The 25427-nt window shown below is 36.7% G+C and overlaps 1 protein-coding gene across 5 annotated transcripts in view; it reads right to left on the bottom strand.

Annotated features, from left to right (window-relative positions):
- STAG1 (STAG1 cohesin complex component) overlaps nucleotides 1-25427 on the bottom strand; it is a 509253-nt gene that overhangs the window by 139296 nt on the left and 344530 nt on the right. For all 5 annotated transcript variants that reach the window (XM_070770514.1, XM_070770470.1, XM_070770576.1 and 2 more), the window contains one exon: nucleotides 580-703. In XM_070770514.1, coding sequence (XP_070626615.1) covers nucleotides 580-703 — 124 coding nt within the window. The remainder of the gene's footprint in view (nucleotides 1-579; nucleotides 704-25427) is intronic.

The following is a 25427-nucleotide window of genomic DNA, read 5'->3' as shown; positions in this document are numbered from 1 at the left end:
AGTGATTTCTCATTCCTATCCTTTGTTATTTTAATGATTACATATCCAGTATTCAATACTGTGGGACTCCTTTTACGTCAGAGGCTTTTCTAAGAGAGTGGAAGTACAGAAATAGTTTAAAATCAAATATTCTAAAATCCAACAAATCTATTCACCTGTTATAAAAGTTCTACTATGGATATGACCCTTGAGAATCAAAAAAAGAAAGCTTATTTAGTTTCTATATATCAAGAGAAACAAGGAATCTCTTTTGATTATTAACTAGAAAAAGACTGTAATCATAATTGTAATTAGCTTCTTAAAATACTATATCCTCTTAAATTTAGATGTACCAGGCTGTCAATGGTGGTTTAAGATAACATTACAACTAAGTAAGACAAGAGTTTTGAGACATGTGCTGATGTTTCAAGTTTCATCATGGCCACAAGTAAACAGTATTCAGCTATATCATCTCAAATTTCATTATTATTTCACTTTTTGGGAAAAAACCCAACAAATGCCATCTTAATTTCAAGCTTTTTACCATTAATATTTGCACAAAGCATATCTTCTATCAAAGCTGAGAACAGAGTAACTTACCCTGTCATGAAGAGTCCAGCCAACATATTTTAGGTAACTGTCATTCAAAAAGGCATCACTATACATTTTCATCCATACTCCAATTTCTTCAATACAAATGGCTCTAATTTCAGCAATAGCATCACTAGAGGAGGAAAAAACAAAAGAAAAAACAAAGAAAGAAAAACCTCTGACTAACATTCAAAGGTAGAATGGACTTCGTACTCATTTTCAGCAAGCAACAAAAACAGTATTATCCAAATACTGGGCTTTCCAGGTGGTGCTAGTGTTAAAGAACCTGCCTGCCAATGAAGGAGACATAAGAGATGGGGGTTTGATCCCGGGGTTGGGAGGATCCACTGAAGAAAGAAATGGCAACCACTTTAGTATTCTTGCCTGGAGAATTCCATGGGCAGAGAAGCCTGGTGGGGTAAAATCCATAGAGTCACAAAGAGTTGGACATGACTGAAGCAACTTGGCACAATCCAAATACTGTTATTTATACATGCACTCTCGAATGTCTCCAACATGAATATCTTCTATTTTTTATACGACTTCTATAAAAACTACCAATAACAAACTGAAAAAAAAAATGCTTCTGGAAATCATCTTATTTTGACTCAAGTGCTGTATTTTCAGTAGACTCGGAAATGGCATTTGCAGTTTTCTGAAAACCTCACAATTATGGGATCATTAAACATGTTAAAACTTCTAAAGAACTAGAGTATCAATATCCAAATACAGAATAATGCAGAATTCAAAAACTGTTTCTCTAAATAACTTTAAGTTATAAGCTAGTACACATCTAAAGAATTAAAACGAAAATAATTTTCATGAACATCAAATTAGTATTTATGAGGCAAAATTTTAGAAGCCTGTATTATTTGAAAATGTATGAGCATGTGTGTTCAGTCACATCTGATTGTGTGATCCTATGGACTGTAACCCACCAGGATCCTCTGTCCATGGAATTTTCCAGGCAAGAATACAGTAGTGGGTTGCTATTTCCTTTAACAGGCTATCTTCCTGACCCAGAAATCAAACCAGTGTCTCCTGAATTGGTAGGCAGATTTTTTTATTACTGTGCCACTCGGGCGGCCCTTGAAAATATAGCTTACAAAATCCAAGACCTTAATTCATGTTTAGTCATAAAAGAACAATCCTGGTGACTACACTATGAAATTGTAGGAGAAAAAAACTGCAAACGGCAAGATCTCTGGCTCTGTGCCCAGACAACTTGTCACCTAACCATCAGCATCCACCACAACCCTCTTGGGATTACTTCTATTCTAAAATCTGTGCACCACAAACAAACATGGTATTAATTTTTCACCTTATCTTTCAACAGGTTAATAATTCTGGCTAAAAACACTCCCAAATTATACAATATGGTAAATCCTACCTTTCTTTTGTAGATCAATCTTAAAGGTTTCTGAGCTGCCATACATGAATACATAGTTAAAACTTCAGGTAATTTTTAATTCTCCAATTTACACAAGGCAATCATCTATCAAGGTGCTTTTCTTGGTTTCTTTTTTGAGATGAGTGCTAGTATTCTAATATTTCTCTGCCCTAATAAATTTTAGTTCCTTCTAAGTCCATGTCATTGCTTAAAAATAAAAATATGAAACGCTCTCTCTCAAAAGTATACTGCCAATTACAGAGTTAAGGTCTTCCTACATTTTTGTTGTTGTTGCGGTTGCTAATACCCTTTTCTCTATAGCACGGAGGCGAGTGATACAGACTTTGGAGCAAGATATCTTGAGTGTAAATCCTAACTCTGCTATTTACTAGTTGCAAATTACTTCCCTCCTTCTTAATTTCCTCATCGGTAAAACAATAATGGAATCTAGATCTCATAGTTACTGTGAGAAGGTGTAACTGTGAGAAGGTCTGAGAGTAAAATAAAATATTTAGAAATGTGTTTCGTGCACGTGTGCTCAGTCACTTCAGTTGTGTACAGCTCTTTGCGATCCTACGGATTATAGCCTGCCAGGCTCCTCTGTCCATGGGAATTCTCAAGGCAAAAATACTGCAGCGGCTTGCCATGCCCTCCTGCAGAGCATCTTTCCAAACCAGAGATCGGACCTACGTCTCTTATATCTCATGCATTGGCAGGTGTGTTCTTTACCACTCGCGCCACCTGAGAAGCCCAGAACTGTGTTCTGTACCTACTAAGTTACAGTGAAGTGAAGTCGTTCAGTCACGTCTCTTAGCGACCCCATGGACTGCAGCCTACCAGGCTCCTTCGCCCATGGGATTTTCCAGGCAAGAGTACTAGAGTGGGGTGCCACTGCCTTCTCCGATACCTACTAAAACCTTCCCTAAATGTTCATTATTATAATCTTTTAGTTATCATCAATCTAGACATTTGCATCTAGACAAGACGATATAAAAAGCAGCTTAACATCTGTAAAAGAATGTTCCCTGACCTGTAAAATACTGAATGCAATAGATCAAGGGCATTTTCTAAATATGAAACATTTATTTTTTTTCTCAATATGAAACATTTCAGACATTACAAAGTTATTAAACTTTAACTTCATATTACATATTTTGAAACTTTACATACATTATATCTTGTAGGTATTGTCTGCAACTTGATTTTTTCACAAGTCAGGTTTTACAATTTATATATACTGATTCATATCGCTTCAACTCCAATATATTAACTTTAACTGATTCAGTGATCTTTTCTACAAATAAATTACAAATTACTTACACATTCTCTCAGTTGCAGACCCCGGCTGTTTCCCAGTTTTTGGTTTTATTAACAATGAATGCCATAAACATTTTCTTACATGTCTCCTTATGCACATGTGTAAGGGTTTCCCTAGGGCAGTGTTCTTCAAACAGTGCATTATTACCTATCAGCACATTATAAGTGGCAACCAAAAGCGTTCAGCACAGAAAACACTAAAGTCCTTCACATCGGGTGAGGCACGTATTTTTTCTTGAATCATCTGTGTATTTGATGTAGGACATGGTCAATACAGGAATCCGCCTACAATGCAGGAGACACAGGTTTGATTCCTGGGTTCGGAAGATCCCCTGGAGAAGGAAATGGCAACCCACTCCAGTATTCCTGCCTAGAAAATCCCATGGACAGAGGACCCTGGAGGGCTACAGTCCATGGGGTTGCAGGAGTCAGAAACGAGTTATGGACTAAACCATGGTCAATGAAGTCTGTGAGACAGTGCTGTTATACTCAGAAGTAGAATTTACTGGGTGAGAATGAATACACATCGTCACCTTAATTAGATATTAACAAATTTCTCCGTATAGTGCTTTAAATCCCTGCCTGACATCGTGTTCTACTATTTCATATAAATTTCCACCTCTAAGAACTACAAGTTCATATATTTTGCGTTCTACTGGAGTAAGTCAAAAACAAAACAAACAACAACATAGCTCCTCATCCAAAACCAAAACATAAACACAAAATACCCGTTTTAGTTCTCCCAGTCCTACCAAGCAGTCATTCCCAGAGATCTATTACACTTATTCCCTGCTAAATTACTTTTGTAAAGACTAATCCTAAAATAAAAATAAAAACCAAAACAAACCAAAACCAGGCTGAGTTTTTTTTTTTTTTTTTTAAACAACACAATCTCAGGGAAGCAGGCGAAGGATAAAATGAATAGGTATAGTGACTGAAACTATAGTAACTATGGGACTTCCCTTACGATCCAGTGGTTAAGAATCTGCCTTCCATTGCAGGGGACATGCATTGGATCCCTAATCTGGGAGCTGGATCCCACATGCCATGGAGGAAGTAAACCCATGCATCCCAACTACTGAGTCTGTGAGCCTCAACTGGAGAGAAGCCCATGCGCTACAATGAAAGATCCCATGAGCAGCAACTAAGACCTGATGCAGACAAAAATAAATGAATAAATAAATATTACAAACAAACTTTAGTGACTACTAAGTATGGTAATTCATAATATAGCTCAATCATTCTTCTACTCATTACTATTGGTATTATCCTTACTATTGGAATTGAGATTATGGGTGGTTGATTTCCAAGGCTAGAGAATATAAAGGCTTAGTTTTATTTCAATAGGAAAAACTGAAAATAGTGTTCAAAATCTTTTTTTTATAACCATATCTATGTCTAACCCTGATCTTTAATATCTTTTTTTAAAAAGGTATTTTTTGTTTGAGTATAGTTGTTTTACAATGTTGTGCTATTTCCTGCTGTATAGCAAACTGCATCAGCTATATGAATACATATTCTAATGCCATTTTGGCTCACTTTATTAGACTCCCCAAAGCTCATGTTTTTGGAACACAGCTCTCCTCTGTATACACTGCCAATATTTTGATTCAGCTTTTCTTCTTGGAATCCCAGTCCCTGTCTACTTCAGATGCTCATCTGACCCTTCCAACTTCAATTTAACTGTGTGTGATAAGATAGCTCATTTTACTACTATTAAAAGTCCCTTAGTATTATTTCAGGTCTAGCTATAGCTATAAATAATGATTTCTGAATCTTAAAACATATTTCTCAAAAATTAAAAAGACTTTAGAGGTAGGCAAGCCTGAAAATCTACTGTCAATAAAGTTTTGTTTTCTGTAAAAAAATAAAATAAAAATAAAAGTCCCTTGGTGATTCTTCTCCAATTTGGGTTTTGGAGTGCTAATATACTTTGTTTGCTGATACCACCCTATTAACCATTCTCTACATGTAATTATATTATGTAATCATAAATTATAGAGTAGAATTTTTTGGTGGTGGTCTTACAATTTCCATAGATTTCGTTACTATTCCCTATTGTGGAGGCACATGCCTTTTTTCTTGAATATGGGTATCTTTATTGCTTCTTGTTACATGGCGAAAGATAACCAATATTATTAATTTTTATACTGTTCAAGATGAGGGTGAAAGATGACAGTGAAAAAGCTGGCTTAAAACTCAAAAGTCAAAAACTAAGATTATGGTAACTGGTCCTATCAATTCATGGGAACTAGATGGGCAAAAAGTGCAAAGTGACAAATTTTATTTTCATGGGCACCAAAATCACTGCAGACAGTGACTGTAGCCAGGAAATTAAAAGATGTTTGCTCCTTGGAAGAAAAGCTATGACAAAACCTAAGTTCAGTTCAGTTCAGTTCAGTCTCTCAGTCATGTCCGATTCTTTGCGACCCCATGAATTGCAGCATGCCAGGCCTCCCTGTCCATCACCAACTCCCGGAGTTCACTGAGACTCACGTCCATTGAGTTGGCGATGCCACCCAACCATCTCATCCTCTGTCATCCCCTTTTCCTCTTGCCCCCAGTCCCTCCCAGCATCAGAGTCTTTTCCAATGAGTCAACTCTTCGCATGAGGTGGCCAAAGTACTGGAGTTTCAGCTTTAGCATCATTCCTTCCAAAGAAATCCCAGGGCTGATCTCCTTCACAATGGACTGGTTGGATCTCCTTGCAGTCCAAGGGACTCTCAAGAGTCTTCTCCAACACCACAGTTCAAAAGCATCAATTCTTCAGTGCTCAGCTTTCTTCACAGTCCAACTCTCACATCCATACATGACCACTGGAAAAACCATAAATAGCATATTAAAAAGAAGAGACACCTCTTTGCCAAAAAAGGTCTGCATAGTTAGAGGTATGGTTTTTCCAGTAGTCATGTATGGATGTGAGAGTTGGACTATAAAGAAGGCTGAGCACCAAAGAAATGATGCTTTCTAACTGTGGGGCTGGAGAAGACTTTTGAGAGTCCCTTCGACTGCAAGGAGATACAATCAGTCCATCCTAAAGGAAATCAACCCTGAATATTCATTGGAAGGACTGATGCTGAAGCTGAAGCTCCAATACTTTGGCCACCTGATGCGAAGAGCTGACACACTGGGAAAGATCCTGATGCTGGGGAAGACTGAGGATAGGAGGACAAGGAGAGGACAGAGGATGAAGTGGTTGGATGGCAACACTGACACAACAGAAATAAGTCTGAGCAAACTCCAGGAGATAAAGAAGGACAGGGAAGCCTGGCGTGCTACAGTCCACAGGGTCTCAAGGAGTTGGAAATGACTTAGTGATAGAGCAACCACAACTGTTAGTTTTATTATTATTAAAAGCCTTTACCAATTAAAGCCATAACAAATTTTCTTCTAGTTTAGTCTGTGAATGAGTTCTTTAGTCCAAATATCTCAACTATACAGACTACATGTCTGTGATCATTCCTAACCATACAATGCCCTCATTCCACTCTGATTATGTACAATGATTATTCTTTTAAGTTTCAGTAAAGTTTCAGTTCTCCCACGATTCATGGCATATCCTCTTATTAACAGAGAATGCTTTCTTGCTTTCCAGGAACTAACGTTCTATTTAAGTATATGAACTAGGAAATGAAAATTTAGTACACTTCTAAATATTCCCTGGTTTGATTACAGTATATCTTTTGATACACAGATATTTTTCTCATATAAGAGTCTTTCAGTCCTTGATTTTCATACTAAATTTATTTTTAATGTCTTAATCTACTTCTGAAGGCCTCACTCCATTTTGAAAGGTAACATTTAACTGCAGGTGTTTGGAAGTTTCCAAGATAAAGATTAAAGTGTGGGAGCAGAAAACTTAGTAAAACAAGAGGAAAGGTATAAAGACAATAATATGAGGAACTAATTTCTATTAGTTCTAGTACTGGGGTCTTGAAATGAACAACTAAAAATGAAGTTAGAATATACATTGTTATTGATATTTAGTCGGTAAGTCATGCCTGACCCTTGATTGTGACCCAATGAACTGCAGTCTGCCAGGCTCCTCTGTGCATGGGATTTCCCAGACAAGAATGCTGGAGTGGGTTGCCATTTCCTTCTCCAAGGGATATTTCTGACCCAGGGGTTAAACCAATGTCTCCTGCTTAGAGGTGGATTCTTCACCATTGAGCCAATTGGGAAGACCAGAATACACTTTACCTGCAAACTCAAAGAAAGAAAAAAACTAGAAAAGAATAATTCTGTGGCAATTAATCCTTTGCTGTACCTCCTTTTTTTTTTTTTCACAGTATAAAAGAATAATTATATTCATTTCTATGGAAAACTTCCATACTTTATTGATCCTCACAGTTACTGTACCTTTAATTTAATATCTGGACTTAAGTTTTTGTTTTGAATTCCTTTCCTGGCAGATGAAATTTAAATTGTTTTCTGTTAATTAATTTTAATTACATATTTTGTGAACTACCCTTACAGATGCTTTCCCAGTAAAAAAGAATGCTAAATTGGCAAATAAATTTCAGAGACAAATTCTTAGTTAATATACATGTTTTGACACAGTTCTCTCTCTTATACAAGAAATCTCATGAGGGCACTAGATTAGGAAGTATGATTACGAATGCTGAGAAGGTCTGCTATCTAAATTGTACAACACAGTAAATGTATGTCTCAACCAATTTTGTCACTAATGTTTAGCTAAAAAATTTACATTTTTCAAAATAGCACAACTCTTACTAGGTGAACAAAAGCCTAAGGGAGAAATGAATAGCTGAAGGAGTCACTAAAAAGTCATACTGTATCATTCACTGGACTGTGAATAAGAACTAGAGAATACACAGCTTGCATAAAATGATTAAAATATTCACTTAGAGAGTGTTAAATGTTAATAAAGGGCAGTACAGGGAACACTGAACCATGTAAATGATGGAGAGAAACAGAGGGTCAAAGAAGGCTTCTGAGAGGCAGTAATGTTTGTATAGATCCAAACAACTGAAACTCTCTTGGTGTGCTTACAAAATCCAAATCTTCCACTAAACTATTTCAGTATGACTTAAAGCTGTGGTCCCTAACCTCTGGGATTTAATGCCCGATGAAATGAGGTGGAGATGAAATAGTAATAATACAAACGAAGGGCACAATATATGAATCCTTGCAAAACCATTCCCCTTCACCTCTGGTTCATGAAAAAATTGTCTTCAATGAAACCAGTCCCTGGTACCAAAAAGGTTGGGGACCACTGATTTTAAGTGCATCAGAAACATAATAAGCTTACAGAAATTAAAAATACATTTCCTTTCATTTGTTGTATTATCCATTAGAAAAAATACAGGCAAAATACATGACAATGATTATATCACTAAAAGTATCCCACAGAACAGGTGACATAGTTATCTGCTATCTTGTATTACCCCTTAACATGTGACTATTAACAGAAGTTTATGTATAAGAATAAAAACTGAATGTCAAGGATACATTAACTTTCAAGGAAAAATATATTTAATTTATATTTACATTGAAACTATGAATTTGACCCACATGTTTAGGTCAAAGATGAAATGTTAGGAAGTAAGGATATTAAAGAAGTAGAATGACAGGTTTACTCATAATAAATCATATCACTGTAGAGTATAAGAACAGTTCTGAAAATGTGATTTGAAATGTTCCATTACTGTATAAAAAAATGAAAGACTCAACAGGTCCTTCTCAACGGGTTTAGCACTGAGCTACCAGAGAAGCCCAAAAACTAGTAACATTTAAATTCTTGTACTGACTTTAAAATAACCGTCTTTCTTTTCTGATTGCTTTTAAGACCTTTTCTTGGTCTTTGATGTTTTGTACTTTGACTATGGTATGCATAGATGTGAAATATTTTTCTTAACCTACTTAACACTAATTTTTTTTCATTCTGTTTTTCTAACCAATTTTTGAAATTTCAGTAAATTTTATTACTACTTTCCAATATGTCTCTCTTCTTTTGAAATATTATGTAAAGGACTTACAAAGCCTCTCAAATGATTGCCTTTTTTTCAGAAATGCCATTCTATTACATTCTATGTCTAGACTCTTCAACACTCTATATTTTATTCACTAAATATATATCCATTAATAGAGTTTTTATATCTGGTATTTTAAAATTGTATTTTTAAGTCTACTTGTTTATATTATATGCCATTTAATTGTTGAATAAACTGAGTTATTTGCTATATGAATTTCCCACATTCTGGACTAAAATGATACCATAAGGATTCAGTCAGACAGAATGATCTTCTATTTTCTGTATTTCCTATAACTAGGACTTAAATCTAGCAACATATACATTAATATTTAGTTTTTGTTTGAAGCTGGGGTGGCAGGCGAGACACAAAGCATCAACTGAAACTGGCATCTCTCCATGGAACTTCTATTTCTATGTATATGCAATAACATCTTTCTTTAACAAATAAAATAGATTAAGAGATACTTCTGGAAAAATCAATAACCGGTATTCATGACATGCTAATCACTTTGGCAAGAAGATCATACTCTTCCATTTTGAGGAACTGAAATTCAGCATTTCAAAAATGAGCTAGTTTATCAGGCACTCTGTTTATCAGACCTAGTCCCTCGAATCTGTTTGTCACTTCCACTGTATAATTGTAAGGGATTTGATTTAGGTCACCCCTGAATAGTCTAGTGGTTTTCCCCATTTTCTTCAATTTAAGTCTGAATTTGGCAATAAAGGAGTTCATGATCTGAGCGACAGTCAGCTCCGAGTCTTGTTTTTGCTGACTAGAGACTTCTCCATCTTTGGCTACAAAGAATATAATCAACCTGATTTTGGTGTTGACCATCTGATGATGTTCATCTGTAGAGTCTTCTCTTGTGCTGTTGGAAGACTGTGGTTGCTATCACCAGTGGGTTCTCTTGGCAAAACTCTATTAGCCTTTGCACTTCATTCTGTATTCCAAGCCAAATGTGCCTGTTACTCCAGGTGTTTCTTGACTTCCTACTTTTGCATTCCAGTCCCCTATAATGAAAAGGACATCTTTTCTGGGTGTTAGTTCTAGAAGGTATTGTAAGTCTTCATAGAACTGTTCAACTTCAGCTTGTTCAGCATTACTGGTCAGCGCACAGACTTGGATTACCATGATATGGAATGGTTTGGCTTGGAAACGAACACAGATCATTCTGTCGTTTTTGAGATTGCGTTCAAGCACTGCATTTTGGATTCTTTTGTTGACTACGATGGCTACTCCATTTCTTCTAAGGGATTCTTGCCCACAGTAGTAGATATAATGGTCATCTGAGTTAAATTCACCCATTCCAATATATTTTAGTTTGCTGATTCCTAAAATGTCGACATTCACTCTTTCCATCTCTTGTTTGACCACTTCCAATTTGCTTTGATTCATGGAACTAACATTGCAGGTTCCTATGCAATACTACTCTTTATAGCATCGGACCTTGCGTCCATCACCAGTCATTTCCACAACTGGGTGTTTTTTTTGCATTGGCTCCATCTCTTCATTCTTTCTCGAGTTATTTTGCCACTGATCTCCAGTAGCATTTTGGGCACCTACTGACCTGGGGAGTTCATCTTTCAGGGTCTTACCTTTTTTGCCTTTTCATACTGTTCATGGGGTTCTCAAAGCAAGAATACAAAAGTGGTTTGCCATTCCTTTCTCCAGTGGACCACATTTTGTCAGAACTCTCCACTATGACCTATCCATCTTGGGTGGCCCTACACGGCATGGTTTATACTTTCACTGAGTTAGACAAGGCTGTGGTCCATGTGATTATACCTGTTAGTTTTATGTGATTGTGGTTTTCAGTCTGTCTGCCCTCTGATAGAGAAGGATAAGAGGCTTATGGAAGCTTTCTGATGGGAGAGACTGACTGAGGGGGAAACTGGGTCTTGTTCTGATGGGCAGGGCCAAGGCTCAGTATGACTTTAATGCAATTTTCTGTTGATGAGTGGCACTGTGTCCCCTCCCTGCTATTTACCAGGGGCCAAATTATGGTGGAGGTAATGAAAATAACAGCGACCTCCTTCAAAAGATCCCATGTATGTACTGCTACACTCAGTGCCCCCAACTCTGGAGAAGGGTACCACTGACCCACACCTCCACTGGAGATTCCTGGACACTCACAGGAAAGTCTGGGTCACTCTCTTGTGGGGTCACTACTCCTTTCTCCTGGGACCTGGTGCATACAAGGTTCTATTTGTGCCCTCCAAGAATCCATTTCCCAGTCCTGTGTAAGTTTTGGCAGCTCTGTGGTGAGGTTAATGGAGACCTCCTCCAAGAGGGCTTATGCCATACGCAAGTCTGCTACACCCAGAGCTCCTGTCCCTGTGGCAGTCCACTGCTGACTGCACCGGCACAGGAGATGCTCAGACATAGTTCTGTCTCAGTCTCTGTGGGGTACCTGGGTCCTGGTGTGCACAAGGTTTATTTGAGCCCTCTGAGCGTCTCTGGAGGGAATGAGGCTTTATTCTGAATGAGAATTCGCCCCTCCTACCATCTTGCTGGGGCTTCTCCTTTGCCCCTGGGGGTGGGCTATCTCCTCACAGCTGCTCCTAGACAAAGTGCATGATGAAGTATGGGTAGAGGCATGTGACACTGTAGAGGAGGCTGGGATCAAGACCTTCCCTAAGAAAAAGAAATCGAAAAAGCAAGAGTTCCAGAAGAACATCTATTTTTGCTTTATTGACTATGCCAAAGCCTTTGACTGTGTGGATCACAATAAACTCTGGAAAATTGTGAAAGAGCTGGGAATACCAGACCACCTGACCTGTCTCTTGAGACAGGTCAGAGCGCAACAGTTAGAACTGGACATGGAACAATAGACTGGTTCCAAATCAGGAAAGGAGTATGTCAAAGCTGTATATTGTCACCCTGCTTATTTAAGTCATATGCACAGTACATCATGAGAAATGCTGGGCTGGATGCAGCACAAGGTGGAATCAAGATTGCTGGAAGAAATATCAATAACCTCAGATATGCAGATGATACCACCCTTATGGCAGAAAGCGAAGAAGAATTAAAGAGACTCTTGATGAAAGTGAAAGAGTAGAGTGAAAAAGTTGTTTTAAAGCTCAATAATCAGAAAACTAAGATCATGGCATCCGGTCCCATCACTTCATGGCAAATAGATGGAGAAACTGTGGAAACAGTGGCAGACTTGATTTTTTGGGGGCTCCAAAATCACTGCAGATGGTGATTGCAGACATGAAATTAAAAGATGCTTACTCTTTGGAATAAAAGTTATGGCCAACCCAGATAGCATATGAAAAGGCAGAGACATTACTTTGCCAACAACGGTCTGTCTAGTCAAAGCTATGGCTTTTCCAGTACTCATGTATGGATGTGAAAGTTGGACTATAAAGAAAACTGAGCACCAAAGAATTGATGCTTTTGAACTGTGGTGTTGGAGAAGATTCTTGAGAGTCCCTTGGATTGCAAGGAGATCCAACCAGTCTATCCTAAAGGAAATCAGTCTGGAATATTCATTGGAAGGACTGATGTTGAAGGTGAAACTAATACTTTGGCCACCTGATGCGAAGACTGACCCATTTGAAAAGACCCTGATGCTGGGCAAGATTGAAGGTGGGAGGAGAAGGTGATGACAGAGGATGAGATGGTTGGATGACATCACTGACTTGATGGACTTGAGTTTGAGTAAACTCTGGAAGTTGGTGATGGACAGGGAGGCCTGGCATGCTGCAGTCCACCGGGTTGCAAAGAGTTGGACACGACTGAGTGACTGAAATGATAATGAAATTGAAAACTGAGCTATGGCAGACTCAGTAATAGCATGCAAGGTCTGATTAAATTAAAAATCAATAAGCTAACAGTAAGAAATTAAAGAATTGTTGTTTCTATGAGAATAATAGACTGAAGACTTTGGCAACCCTCAAAAAGGGTGAGTCACTAAAAGAAAATAAAGGCTATGTTACTTTGGGCTTGAAGACTAAAGTAAAATCATAAAAAATGAAAATGGATTCTGCACTGAATATTGCATGGCTGAGCCAAGATGGATAGGGTTTATACTTCTACTAGAAAAAAGTAAAAAAAGCTGCATAAAATATATAAAATAATAGCTTTTAGATGTTGGAATGTCAGGCAGAGAAGCGCAGTAGTATAAGCAGAGGAACCCAGAAAGAGACTGGGTATCTCCCTGAGTTGAGGAAAAGGAGCTGGGACTATAGATGGCAGGGTAGCTAAATTACTACAAGGCACGGTACCGAGATGCACATGACAGTGGGCTCCGTAAGTGTGCAGAAAGACCCCAGCAAGTCTTCAGCTGAATACTCAAGAGCATGTGCATGTGAAGAAACCACCCAATGCTGAGGAAAGAATGGCAAGAGCAGACAGGACAATATCTGGAGCAAACATAGGGCCTGGAATACCTTTGTGTTCCAGTGAATTAGAACAGAAAAGCCTTGTAATTCATCAAGAAAAGTACAAAAAATGTTTTACCTTAGTACCTGGGTAAAGTTAACCTTAGACTAAATGCTGCATTGGTCCACTTTACATACCTTGATAAAAAAGTCTTGAAAAGACCAAACACTAATTATGTCCCAGAAAAAAGTGGATGATAATTTTCAGAATGTCTTATCTGGCACTCAACAAAACCCACTGGCTGGCATCTAATAAAAATTATGAGGCCTTCAAAGAAGAAAGAAAATGACTCATGAGAATAAGAAAAATCAATCAAAACAAACAAAACCAGAAATAATGCAATGATGAAACTAGTAAAATAAAGAGTAAAACATAACAACTAAATTCATGTGTTCAAGAAGCTATAGGAAAGCCTGCAGAGAATAAAAGAAACATGAAGAAAATGACCCCAAAGAATAGCATGAAAGAACAGTAAAAACTAGTTACAAATTTTAAAACATCTTAAATACAACCCAGTGCAAAAGATAAATTAACTACAAAGGATACAAGATAAGTATGATAGGAGTTTTAGGTAGAAACAAGGCAAACCACAGAAAGTGGATCAATTCCTTTAAAAGACTGAAAAAAAGTCAACCTAAAATCCATACTAATAGAAAACACCTTTCTAATCCCCTCCAAATAACTCAAAATATAAAAATAATCTTTTGTTTTTCTGGAAATAAATTTTAAGAAGTTGAGAAGCATTTACTTGTAAAAAGGTGATAAAATTTGAGCCAAAAAGAGCAAAAATCTATGGCATCTTAGAAGGGACCTAAACCCTTCAAACATCCTAAGAGTAGGAGCAGAAGGTATAGTTGAGTTGACAGGACTGGGAATGCCCATGAAAATCAAAGATTTAAGCTGAGGGAGGTGACTCAACTGATACAGCATGCTACATATCTACACCCAGGGAAGATTTCAATAAAAATGCTGAACTCTATAAGAAATGAATTTGGAAAGAACAGAGTTCTGCTTAAAGCTACAGTCCAGCAGAGAGAAATTTTTCATATTAAGTCCAACTAAATTATTCAAAAACAAAATCGCCAACAACAGAACAAATTTCAGGGGTAAAATCAGAACCCAAATTTGGTATATTTTGTAAAATAAATAGTTTCTAATAAAAGTTGCATGATGTACTAAGGGAAAGGGAAGTAATAGTTATACCTGGAAATTGAAAAAATCTAAAGAAACTGTCTCTGAGTGGGCCCAGTGGTTAAATACAGCAACAATATTAAGGCAGATATAACAAACAGAATTAGATGAGAACATGGAAGGACACGAGTGGATTATGAAGAATACCAACTAGAAAATAGGACCAACTGAAAAGTACAATAAAAAAACCTAAAAACTCACAATACTTTCAGCAGTATATTTGAATTGACAGGAAAAAAAAAAAAAAAAAACACCAAACCTGAAGATAACAGAAAATATCCAAATAATTGAGATGAAAAACACTGAGAAGGAAAAACAAGAAAGAGAAAGAGTGAGGAAGAAGGGGAGAAGGAATGAGATAGAGAGAGAAAGAGAGAATGTGAGTAAGCTCCAAAACCCTAAAAAACAGCATCATGTGTACCAACATATGTGAAAAAGGAGTCCAAACAAAGAGAAATAAGTAAAAAAATATTAGAAGAATCCATGGCTAAAAGCTTCTGAAACTGATGAAAATCATTAATCTCCAGTTCCAAGAAGGTCAACAAAATCTCAGGATAAACACAAAGAGGTCCATATCTAAACAGATAAACAAACTGTGGAAAGCTAATAAAAATGGGAAAGAAAAGAAAAATAAACAATACAAAAAAAGTGACTCATGATGTACAGGGGAAAAGCAAGACTAACAATTACGTTTTTATTCAGAAAATATGAAGTACAGTAAGTGGCAGAAAGGCATTGAGTTATTGCAAGGAAAATAAAACTGTCCATCAAGAATTCTATACCCAACAAACCTATCTTTTAAAAATGATGATGAAATAACACATTTCCAGATAAAGAAAGACTGCTAGCACACTTGCCTTACAAGAAACAGGAAAGAAAGTCCTTCAAACTGAAAGGAAATATAACTCTATATAATAGCTCACATTCATAGAAGAAAATGAAGAATGTTAGAAATGCTAACAACAGGGTAAACAGAGAAGACAGAATGAACATTTACTTGTTTAATTTCATTGAATAGCATAAGATTTTGATAGTAGATTATGGTTAAGATGGCACTATTAAGACAATAACAAACAGAGATAAAAGATATATGACAATAACACTACAAAGGAAGAACAAGAAAATGGAGATATACTGAAGCAAAGAAACTGTATTTATGTGAAGTTAGTTATGCTAATGGGATGAAATTTCTGTAGCAACCATAAAGAAAATAAACAGATTGTTTAATGATTAAAACCCAATATCCATCTCTAGGATCTCCATAAGAGACATGTTTCATGTTCAAAGACACAAGTAAGTTGTAAATAAAAGGATGAAAAAAGATGTCATATATCAAACAAACAGAAAAGAGCTTGAGGTATGTTATTTTGAAGCAAAGAAGTCTTTAAGAAAAAGAAGTTTTATATTAGAAAAGGACATTTCATAATAATAAAAGGTCTATGGGAAGATGTAACAAAATAAAATATATTCTTCTATGCACATGGAGTGTATTTTTGGAAGAGGACATCAAGTAAACTTGTTGTCTCTCACAATTTTTATTGAATATTATACTGGATAGTCAAGGTAAGTATTAAAAGTGTCTGTTCACAAAAGACATGATCCTGTATGTAGAAAATCTTAATGAATCTAAAAAAACAAAACACTGAAACTACAGAATGAATGAAAATATTTTATAATTTTTGAGGAATAAATGAATTATATTTTTAACATATTGGTAAGAAGGAATCTAGAACAAAATTAAGGAAACAACCCCCCATTTATAACAAAATAAAAATGAAAACGTATAGAAATAAACTCAATAAAAGCAATAAAGACATATACTGAAAATAATAAAAATTGCTAAAAGAAACTAAAGAATATCTAAGTAAATGCAGATACAACCTATACTCACAGAATGGAAAATGCAATATAATGAGGAAGGCAATTTTCTCCATATTGAAGTACTGATTGATTATATTCTCCATCAAAATTCCAGTAAGCTTTTATGTAAAGACTTTATCTATGTAAAGACTTTATCTTATGTAAAGCTTTTATCTATAAAATTTTATGTTCTCACTTTTATGTAGAATTAAAACAGTGAACCTACAGAAATACAGAGTACAAAGATGGCTGCCAAATTCTAAGGGTGGGGGTAAAGTGGGGAAGTATTGATCAAAGAGAACAAACTTCTAGTTTAACATAAAAAGGGTCTAGGGACCTAATGTACAGTACGGTGACTATAGTTAACCATATTGTATTACACAGTTGAAAGCTGCTAAGGGAGTAATTTTTAAATATTACCACAACAATAAATTTTAAAAGGTGAGGTGATGGAGGTTAATCATTTCAAAATATATGTGTTTCAAAGGACTTTGTTGTACACCTTAAACGTACGTATCTTATATGTCAACTAGACCTCAATAAAGCTTTTTAAAAAATTTATTCAACGCAATCCCTATCAAGCTACCAATGGTATTTTTCACAGAGCTAGAACAAATAATTTCACAATTTGTATGGAAATACAAAAAACCTTGAATAGCCAAAGCAATCTTGAGAAAGAAGAATGGAACTGGAGGAATCAACCTGCCTACCTTAAGGCTCTACTACAAAGCCACAGTCATCGAGACAGTATGGTACTGGCACAAAGACAGAAATATAGATCAATGGAACAAAATAGAAAGCCCAGAGATAAATCCACGCACATTTGGACACCTTATCTTTGACAAAGGAGCAAGAATATACAATGGAGAAAAGACAATCTCTTTAACAAGTGGTGCTGGGAAATCTGATCAACCACTTGTAAAAGAATGAAACTGGAACACTTTCTAACACCATACACAAAAATAAATTCAAAATGGATTAAAGATGTAAACGTAAGACCAGAAACTATAAAACTCTTAGAGAAGAACATAGGCAAAACACTCTCCGACATAAATCACAGCAGGATCCTCTATGACCCACCTCCCAGAATATTGGAAATAAAAGCAAAAAATAAACAAATCGGACCTAATTAAAATTAAAAGCTTCTGCACAAGAAAAGAAACTATAAGCAAGGTGAAAAGACAGCCTTCAGAATGGGAGAAAATAATAGCAAATGAAGCAACTGACAAACAACTAATCTCAAAAATATACGAGCAACTCCTGCAGCTCAATTCCAGAAAAATAAACGACCCAATCAAAAAATGGGCCAAAGAACTAAATAGACATTTCTCCAAAGAAGACATACAGATGGTTAACAAACACATGAAAAGATGCTCAACATCACTCATTATCAGAGAAATACAAATCAAAACCACTATGAGGTACCATCTTACGCCAGTCAGAATGGCTGTGATTCAAAAGTCTACAAGCAATAAATGCTGGAGAGGATGTGGAGAAAAGGGAACCCTTTTACACTGTTGGTGGGAATGCAAACTAGTATAGCCACTACGGAGAACAGTGTGGAGATTCCTTCAAAAACTGGAAACAGAACTGCCATACGACCCAGCAATCCCACTGCTGGGCATACACACCCAGGAAACCAGAACTGAAAGAGACACGTGTACCCCAATGTTCATCACAGCACTGTTTACAATAGCCAGGACATGGAAGCAACCTAGATGTCCATCAGCAGACAAATGGATAAGAAAGCTGTGGTATATATACACAATGGAGTATTACCCAGCCATTAAAAAGAATACATTTGAATCAGTTCTAATGAGGTGGTTGAAACTGGAGCCGATTATAGAGTGAAGTAAGCCAGAAAGAAATACACTAATACAGTATACTAACACATATATATGGAATTTAGAAAGATGGTAACGATAACCCTATATGCAAGATAGCAAAAGAGACACAGATGTATAGAACAGTCTTTTGGACTCAGTGGGAGAGGGGGGAAATGATTTGGGAGAATAGCATTGAAACATGTATAATATCATATAAGGAATGAATCGCCAGTCCAGGTTTGATGAAGGATACAGGATGTTTGGGGCTGGTGCACTGGGATGACCCAGAGAGATGGTATGGGGAGGGAGTTAGGAGGGGGATTCAGGATTGGGAACACGTGTACACCTGTGGCGGATGCATGTTGATGTATGGCAAAACCGATACAATATTGTAAAGTAATTAGCCTCTAATTAAAATAAATAAATTAAAAAAAATTTCAAAACTGAGATCAATACAGGTGGTATGGGTGTAAGAAAAGATTTTAGAAAGATGATAACGATAACCCTGTATGGGAGACAGCAAAAGAGACACAGATATATAGAACAGTCTTTTGGACTCTGGGGGTGGGGGGAGGGGGATGATTTGGGAGAATGGCATTGAAACATGTATAATATCATATAAGAAATGAATTGCCAGTCCAGGTTCAATGCAGGATACAGGAAGCTTGGGCTGGTGCACTGGGATGAGTCAGAGGGATGGTATGGGGAGGGAGAAGGGGGGGCGCGTTCAGGATTGGGAACACGTGTACACCCGTGGCAGATTCATGTTGATGTATGGCAAAACCAATACAATATTGTAAAGTAATTAGCCTCTAATTAAAATAAATAAATTTAATTTTTTAAAAAAGAAAAGATTAAAAAATACAAAAAATAAAACTTTGCATTTATAGTAATTCAAGTCCCAAGAAAAGCACTAAAGCAACTCAGCTGAAGAACAGCCTTCCACCAATGGTGCTTCTAAAAAATACACCTATATCCAAAAAGTGTACTTATACCCTTATATATACCATATACAAAAATTAACTTAAAAATAGTTTATATAAATTAATTTAAATGATTAAACCTCTAGAATATAAGGCATAAGAATGGGTTAGGCAAAATGTTCACAGATATGACATCAAAAGCATGACCAAAGAAGAAAAATGGATAAATTATTGCACTGAATATGAAAACTTTTGCTCTTCAAAAGGTACCATGAAGAAAGAAAATAAAGTCACAGGCTGGGGAAAATTATGGAAATCATTTATGTGATAACACACCAGAATTAAGAATACAAAAAGTACTTTTATAAAATCCTTCTTGATAATTGTTAGAATAAAAAGATCAGTAAGGATAGAAAAGACTTAACCAAGCATCAACCAACTCTGACCTAACAGGCATAAAAACAAAAGCATGATACATACTGTTTTCCTACTGTATCACAATAGAACATACTGTGGTACATAAAACAAATCTTATTAAACTTAACACTTAAATCATACAAAGTATATTCTCTGACTAAAATGATTTTAAATTAGGATAAAATAATAGGAAGTTTTGAGATATTTGCAAATATACACAAAATTTCTAAATCTAAATAATCCATGGTTCAAAAAAATAAGCCCAAAGGGAAATTAGAAAGTATTTTGAACTAAATGAATATGGAAACAGCACACTCCACATCTAGGGAAAACAGGTATAGCACTGCTAAGAAAGAAAATTGTAGGAGTAAAAAAGCTCCAATACTTTGGCCACCTTATGCTAAGAGCAGAGTCATTGGAAAAGACCTTGATGCTGGGAATGAATCAAAGCAGGAGGAGAAGGGGGTGACAGAAGATGAGATGGTTGGATGGCATCATCAACTCAATGAACACTGACTCTTTGTGACCCCATGCACTGTAACCCACCAGGTCCCTCTGTCCATGGGATTTTTCAGGCAAGATTACTGGAGTAGGTTGCTATTTCCTTCTCCAGGGGATCTTCCCAACCCAGGGATTGAACCCAGGTCTCTTTACCATATGAGCTACCAGGGAAGCCCAATGGACATGAGTTTGAGCAAACTCCGAGAAATTGAATGACAAGCAAGCCTGGTGTGCTGCAGTCCATGGGGTCGCAAACAGTTGAACACAACAAACTGACTGACAACAAAGAATTATAGCACAAAGAAAAGCAAGGATTAAACCAACGATCTCCGTTTCCACCTTGAGAAACTAAGGACAAAGGAAGGAAACCTAAAGAAAGTAGAAGAAAGAAAATAATAATAAAAAGAGCAGTCCTCAAGTGAAACAGAAAACAAAAACAGTGAAGAACCAAAATCTCGTTCTCTTAAGAAAAAATAAATATAACTGATTAGTTCTAGACAGAAGATACATGAGATGACAGAGGAATATATTTCAGACAAAAAAACAGGATAAAACCACAGAAGAACAACAAAGAGAAGCAGAGACAGGCAATCTACCTATGCGTTCAGAGTGATAATTGTAAAGATGATGAAAGGTACTGAGAGAAGAATGGATGCATGGAGCAAGAAACGAGGCATTTTTAACAAAGAATTAGAAAATATAAAGAATAAACAAAAGAATACAATAACTGAAATGAAAAATATAACAGGAGTAATCAACAGAAGACTACATGAGGCAGAAGAATGTATCAGATGGAAGACAGAGTAGTGAAAATCACTGCCACAAAATAGGAAAAAAAATGATATAAAATGAGGAAGTTTAGGAGAATTCTGGGAAATCATCAAGCAGATTAATATTTACATTATAGGAGTCCCAGAAAGAGAGGAGAGAGGTGGAGGAAGAACTTGAAGAGCTGGAAACTTTCCTAACCAAGGAAAGAAAATAGTCACCCAAATTCCCACACAGGATTAATCCACAGAGGAACACACCTAGACACACTGTAACCAATTAACAAAAGTTAATGGGATTCCTTTCCAATCCCACCACATACACAACACAACCTTCTCTGGATGAAGAGTGGCCTTTGGTGTGGTTGGGGTTGGTTTGTTTCACTTGCCCTAAGATCTCTTCCATTCCACATTACCAAGATGGTGGAAATTATTTTCAACGCTTGATTTAGATATTTTGAGTATCTCAGCTATCTCCTGAACAGTGTAACATTGATTGTTTTCAAATAAAGTCTCCATTTGACTACCATTGACTTCAACTGCTCTATCCGACCTTGGAGCATTTCCTGCAAGAAATCCCCAGCATGAAACTTTGCAAACCTCTTTTGACATCTTTGATTAGTCACAGCACCTTCTCTACACAGTGCACAAATCTTCTGCCACTTCAACGGCAGAAAGTGAAGAGGAACTAAAGAGTCTCTTGATGAGGGTGAATGAGGAGAATGAAAAAGCTGGCTTAAAACTCAACATTTAAAAAGTGAAAATCAAAAAAAAAAAAAAGTGAAAATCATAATGTCTGGTCCCATCACCTCATGGCAAATACATGGGGGTAAAGTAGAAACAGTGACAGATTTTATTTTCTTGGCCTCCATAATCACTGCGGACAGTGACTACAGCTACAAAATTAAAAGATGCTTGCCTCTTGGAAGAAAAGCTAAGACAAACCTAGACAGTGTATTAATCAACAGCGAATATTCATTGGAACTTCTGATGCTGAGGCTCCAATACTTCAGCCACCTGATGGGACGAGCTGACTTATTAGAAAAGACCCTGACGCATGGAAAGATTGAGGGCAGGAGGAGAAGGGGCCAACAGAGTATGAGATGGTTGAATGGCATCACCGACTCAATGGATATGAATCTGAGTAAACTCTGGGGGATAGTGAAGGATAGGAAAGCCTGGCATGTTGCAGTTCATGGGGCTACAAAGATCTGGACATGACTTAGCGAATGAACAACATGGCAAAAAAATCAGGAAAAAAAAATAGATTTACATTCATGTACAGTGAGTGCCCTCCACACAAACCTGCAAGTTGTGAAATTTCAAAGATGAGAATGTGTGTTTGCATGTCCAATTTATGTAAAGTAGTTCATATGTCCGGCATACATTGTCATGTGTGTGCATCCTCTACAAGTGGTTGTTCTTTTCTGTACTTTACTGTGTAACACTGTATAGAGTACAGTAGTATAGGATCTTTATGTAAGTCCAAGGTGTCTATAAGTAAGCATAAGAGCAGCGGTGATATAAGTGGTACTGCTAAGAAGTGCCAGGAATTGGAACCTCAGAGAAAAAACAAAGAAGAGAAAGAAGTAACTCAAAGACTGAAGAGATCCATGATGCTGGAAATGGCAAGGGGATTTTATTTGAGGAAGTGTTATTTGTTTGTAGGCAGAGGACTTTAACGTAGACCAGTACACGAAGCTTTCAGCAACAAGCTTCAGAATGCAATCCAGTGGTACTGTGTCATCTATGGTAAGAAAAATAGAGCTACTACCCACACATCATGGGATCATTTTTTCCCCCCCAAGAGAGTACACAGAACTGAATCCCGCAAGAAACCAGAAACTGTGCAATCATTGTCAGGTGTGAGTGAAACTGCACCTTGCTCTCTCTTATTGCTGACCATCCTTCAGCTCTACCATCTCCCACTCTTGCTCCCTCCTACAGTCAGCACCTCTTCTTGCTTATTCACTCAATGCCAACTCCTGTATGTCAGCAGCTGTAATACTGTACTTTTTATAATACTGTAAAGATTAAAAATATTTGTTTTTTTGTGTATTACTCGTGTATAAAAGTATTATAAAACCATTACACTATGGTACTGTATTATATGGGCTTCCGCGGAAGCTCAGCTGGTAAATTCACCTGCAATGCAGGAAACCTGGGTTTGATCCCTGAGCTGGGAAGACCCTCTGGAGGAGGGCATGGCAACCACTCCAGTATTCTTGCCTGGAGAATCCCCATGGACAGAGGAATCTGGTGGGCTACAGTCCATGGGGTTGCAAAGATGTTGTACATGACTGAGCGACTAAGTACACTACTGTACTATATAGCTGATTGTGTTAGTTGGGGGTTCAGGATAACTTTGTTGGACTTATCAACACATTGGACTTAAAATTTGCTCTCAGGACAGAACTCATGCTTGTGTAGGGGACTTAAAGCATGTGCGATATTTTTCTGTGTGTGTGTATGTGTGTGTGTATATATATGAGTCACTTGCTGTGTACCAGAAACATGATGCTGTAAATCATTTGTACTTTAAAAAATAAATCTGAATTTATAGTGATAAAAACATTCAAATGAAGAAAAGTAATACCTCATGATTATGTGGGTTTTAACCCAAGAACTTACGGTTAACATATGAGAAATCAACCAAATTAACTCACCACATTAATAGTCTTAAAAAAGAAAAACCACAAAATGATCTCAAAAGATGGAGAAAAGTACTTGACAAAAATCAGCATTTATTCCTAATGAAGTCTCAGAAAATCAGGACAGGACATGAAACTTCCTGAACTCAACAAAGTTAATCTATGAAAAACTTAACAGTTCAGTCGTAGGGATGAAAGACTTTAATTTTCTTAGTGAAAGAAATCAGAAGGAGATAAGAACGAGAATCAGGAGTACAATATGTAAATTCTATTTCTATAAAATTTTAGAAAATGTAAACAAATCAGTTAGCTGGTTAATGATTGCTTAAGGATGGGGAAGGTGAAGAGTGGTAGGAAGGGAGGAATTACAAAGTGTTATGAGAAATCTTTTCAGGATATGGACATACTTTGCCTGTCACTTTTACAGGGGTGTGTGTGTATGTGCCAAAACATCAAATTATGCACTTAAATGTACAATTTATTTTATGTTAATTATATTTATGTATGTATGTACATGCTCAGTCGCTCACTCATGTGCGACTCTCTGTGACCCTTCGGAGTGTAGCCTGCCACTCTCCTCTATCCATAGGATTTTTCAGGCAAGAATACTACAGGGAGTTGTTGATTCCTTCTCCTGGAGATCTTCCTACTTTAGTGATCGAACCCACGTCTCCTGTGCCTCTTGCATTGCAGACAGATCCTTTAACCACTGATCCGCTTGGGGAAGTCCAAAAAGACTGCACAGCAGGTAGGAATGCAAGGAAATTCTTGCATTTTTGAAAATTAATTTGTTGATAATTTATTATGAAGTGAAGTTCGCTCAGTCGTGTCTGACTCTGCAACCCCATGGACTATACACTTCATGAAATTCTCCAGGCCAGAATATTGGAGTGGGTAGACTTTCCCTTCTCCAGGGTATCTTCCCAACCCAGGCCTTCCACATTGCAGGCAGATTCTTCCTGGCCACCAGGAAAGCCCAGTATATGGAAGGAAGAGCATGTGATTCTCCATTGAGAGAATCCACACTCAAAGTAAAAGCCTTGGTTATATTTCAAGAGTTTTATATTTTGAATGACATCAAAATGATTTAAAAGTAAATTATCAAAGTTACAATTTTTCCTTAAAAAAAAAAAATTCCCCCTACTTTCTCTGTTTAAGTTTTAAAATTAACTGGCCCATCACAAGTTTCAAATGTGTCTAAAAAAAGTCTTATTATCTGTATCTGTGTCTTATCTATGTAAACATCACACCTAATTAACAGAAAACAATAAGCATATGTATTTGATTCATTAATTCTCTATGAAATACACTCATGTAATTAATATTTTAAAAGTTCACAGGTTTTAAAGAAAGACACTTGCAATAGAGCATGACAAAAATACTTCAGGAGTATTTTGCTCCTACTTTCATGTATATAGTTGAAGGTAAAAAAGAATGATATTACAGAGATGCTGCATTATTTGCAGAGGTGTCCTTTCCTGTACACATTTCTCCCATAACAATTTTTAAAACACTGCTGGTTAATTTGATCATATAATAAGATGTGTACAATGGGGCATTAAGCATGGAATTTAATTCTTTCAAAAATGAAGATAATGAAATCATATTAAGGCCACATTAACTTACGGATAT

Source organism: Bos indicus, chromosome 1 (assembly GCF_029378745.1).
Source record: "Bos indicus isolate NIAB-ARS_2022 breed Sahiwal x Tharparkar chromosome 1, NIAB-ARS_B.indTharparkar_mat_pri_1.0, whole genome shotgun sequence".
Lineage (NCBI taxonomy): Eukaryota > Metazoa > Chordata > Mammalia > Artiodactyla > Bovidae > Bos > Bos indicus.
The sequence above is the reverse complement of the archived record's forward strand: the minus strand, read 5'-3'. Positions and strand labels throughout refer to the sequence as shown.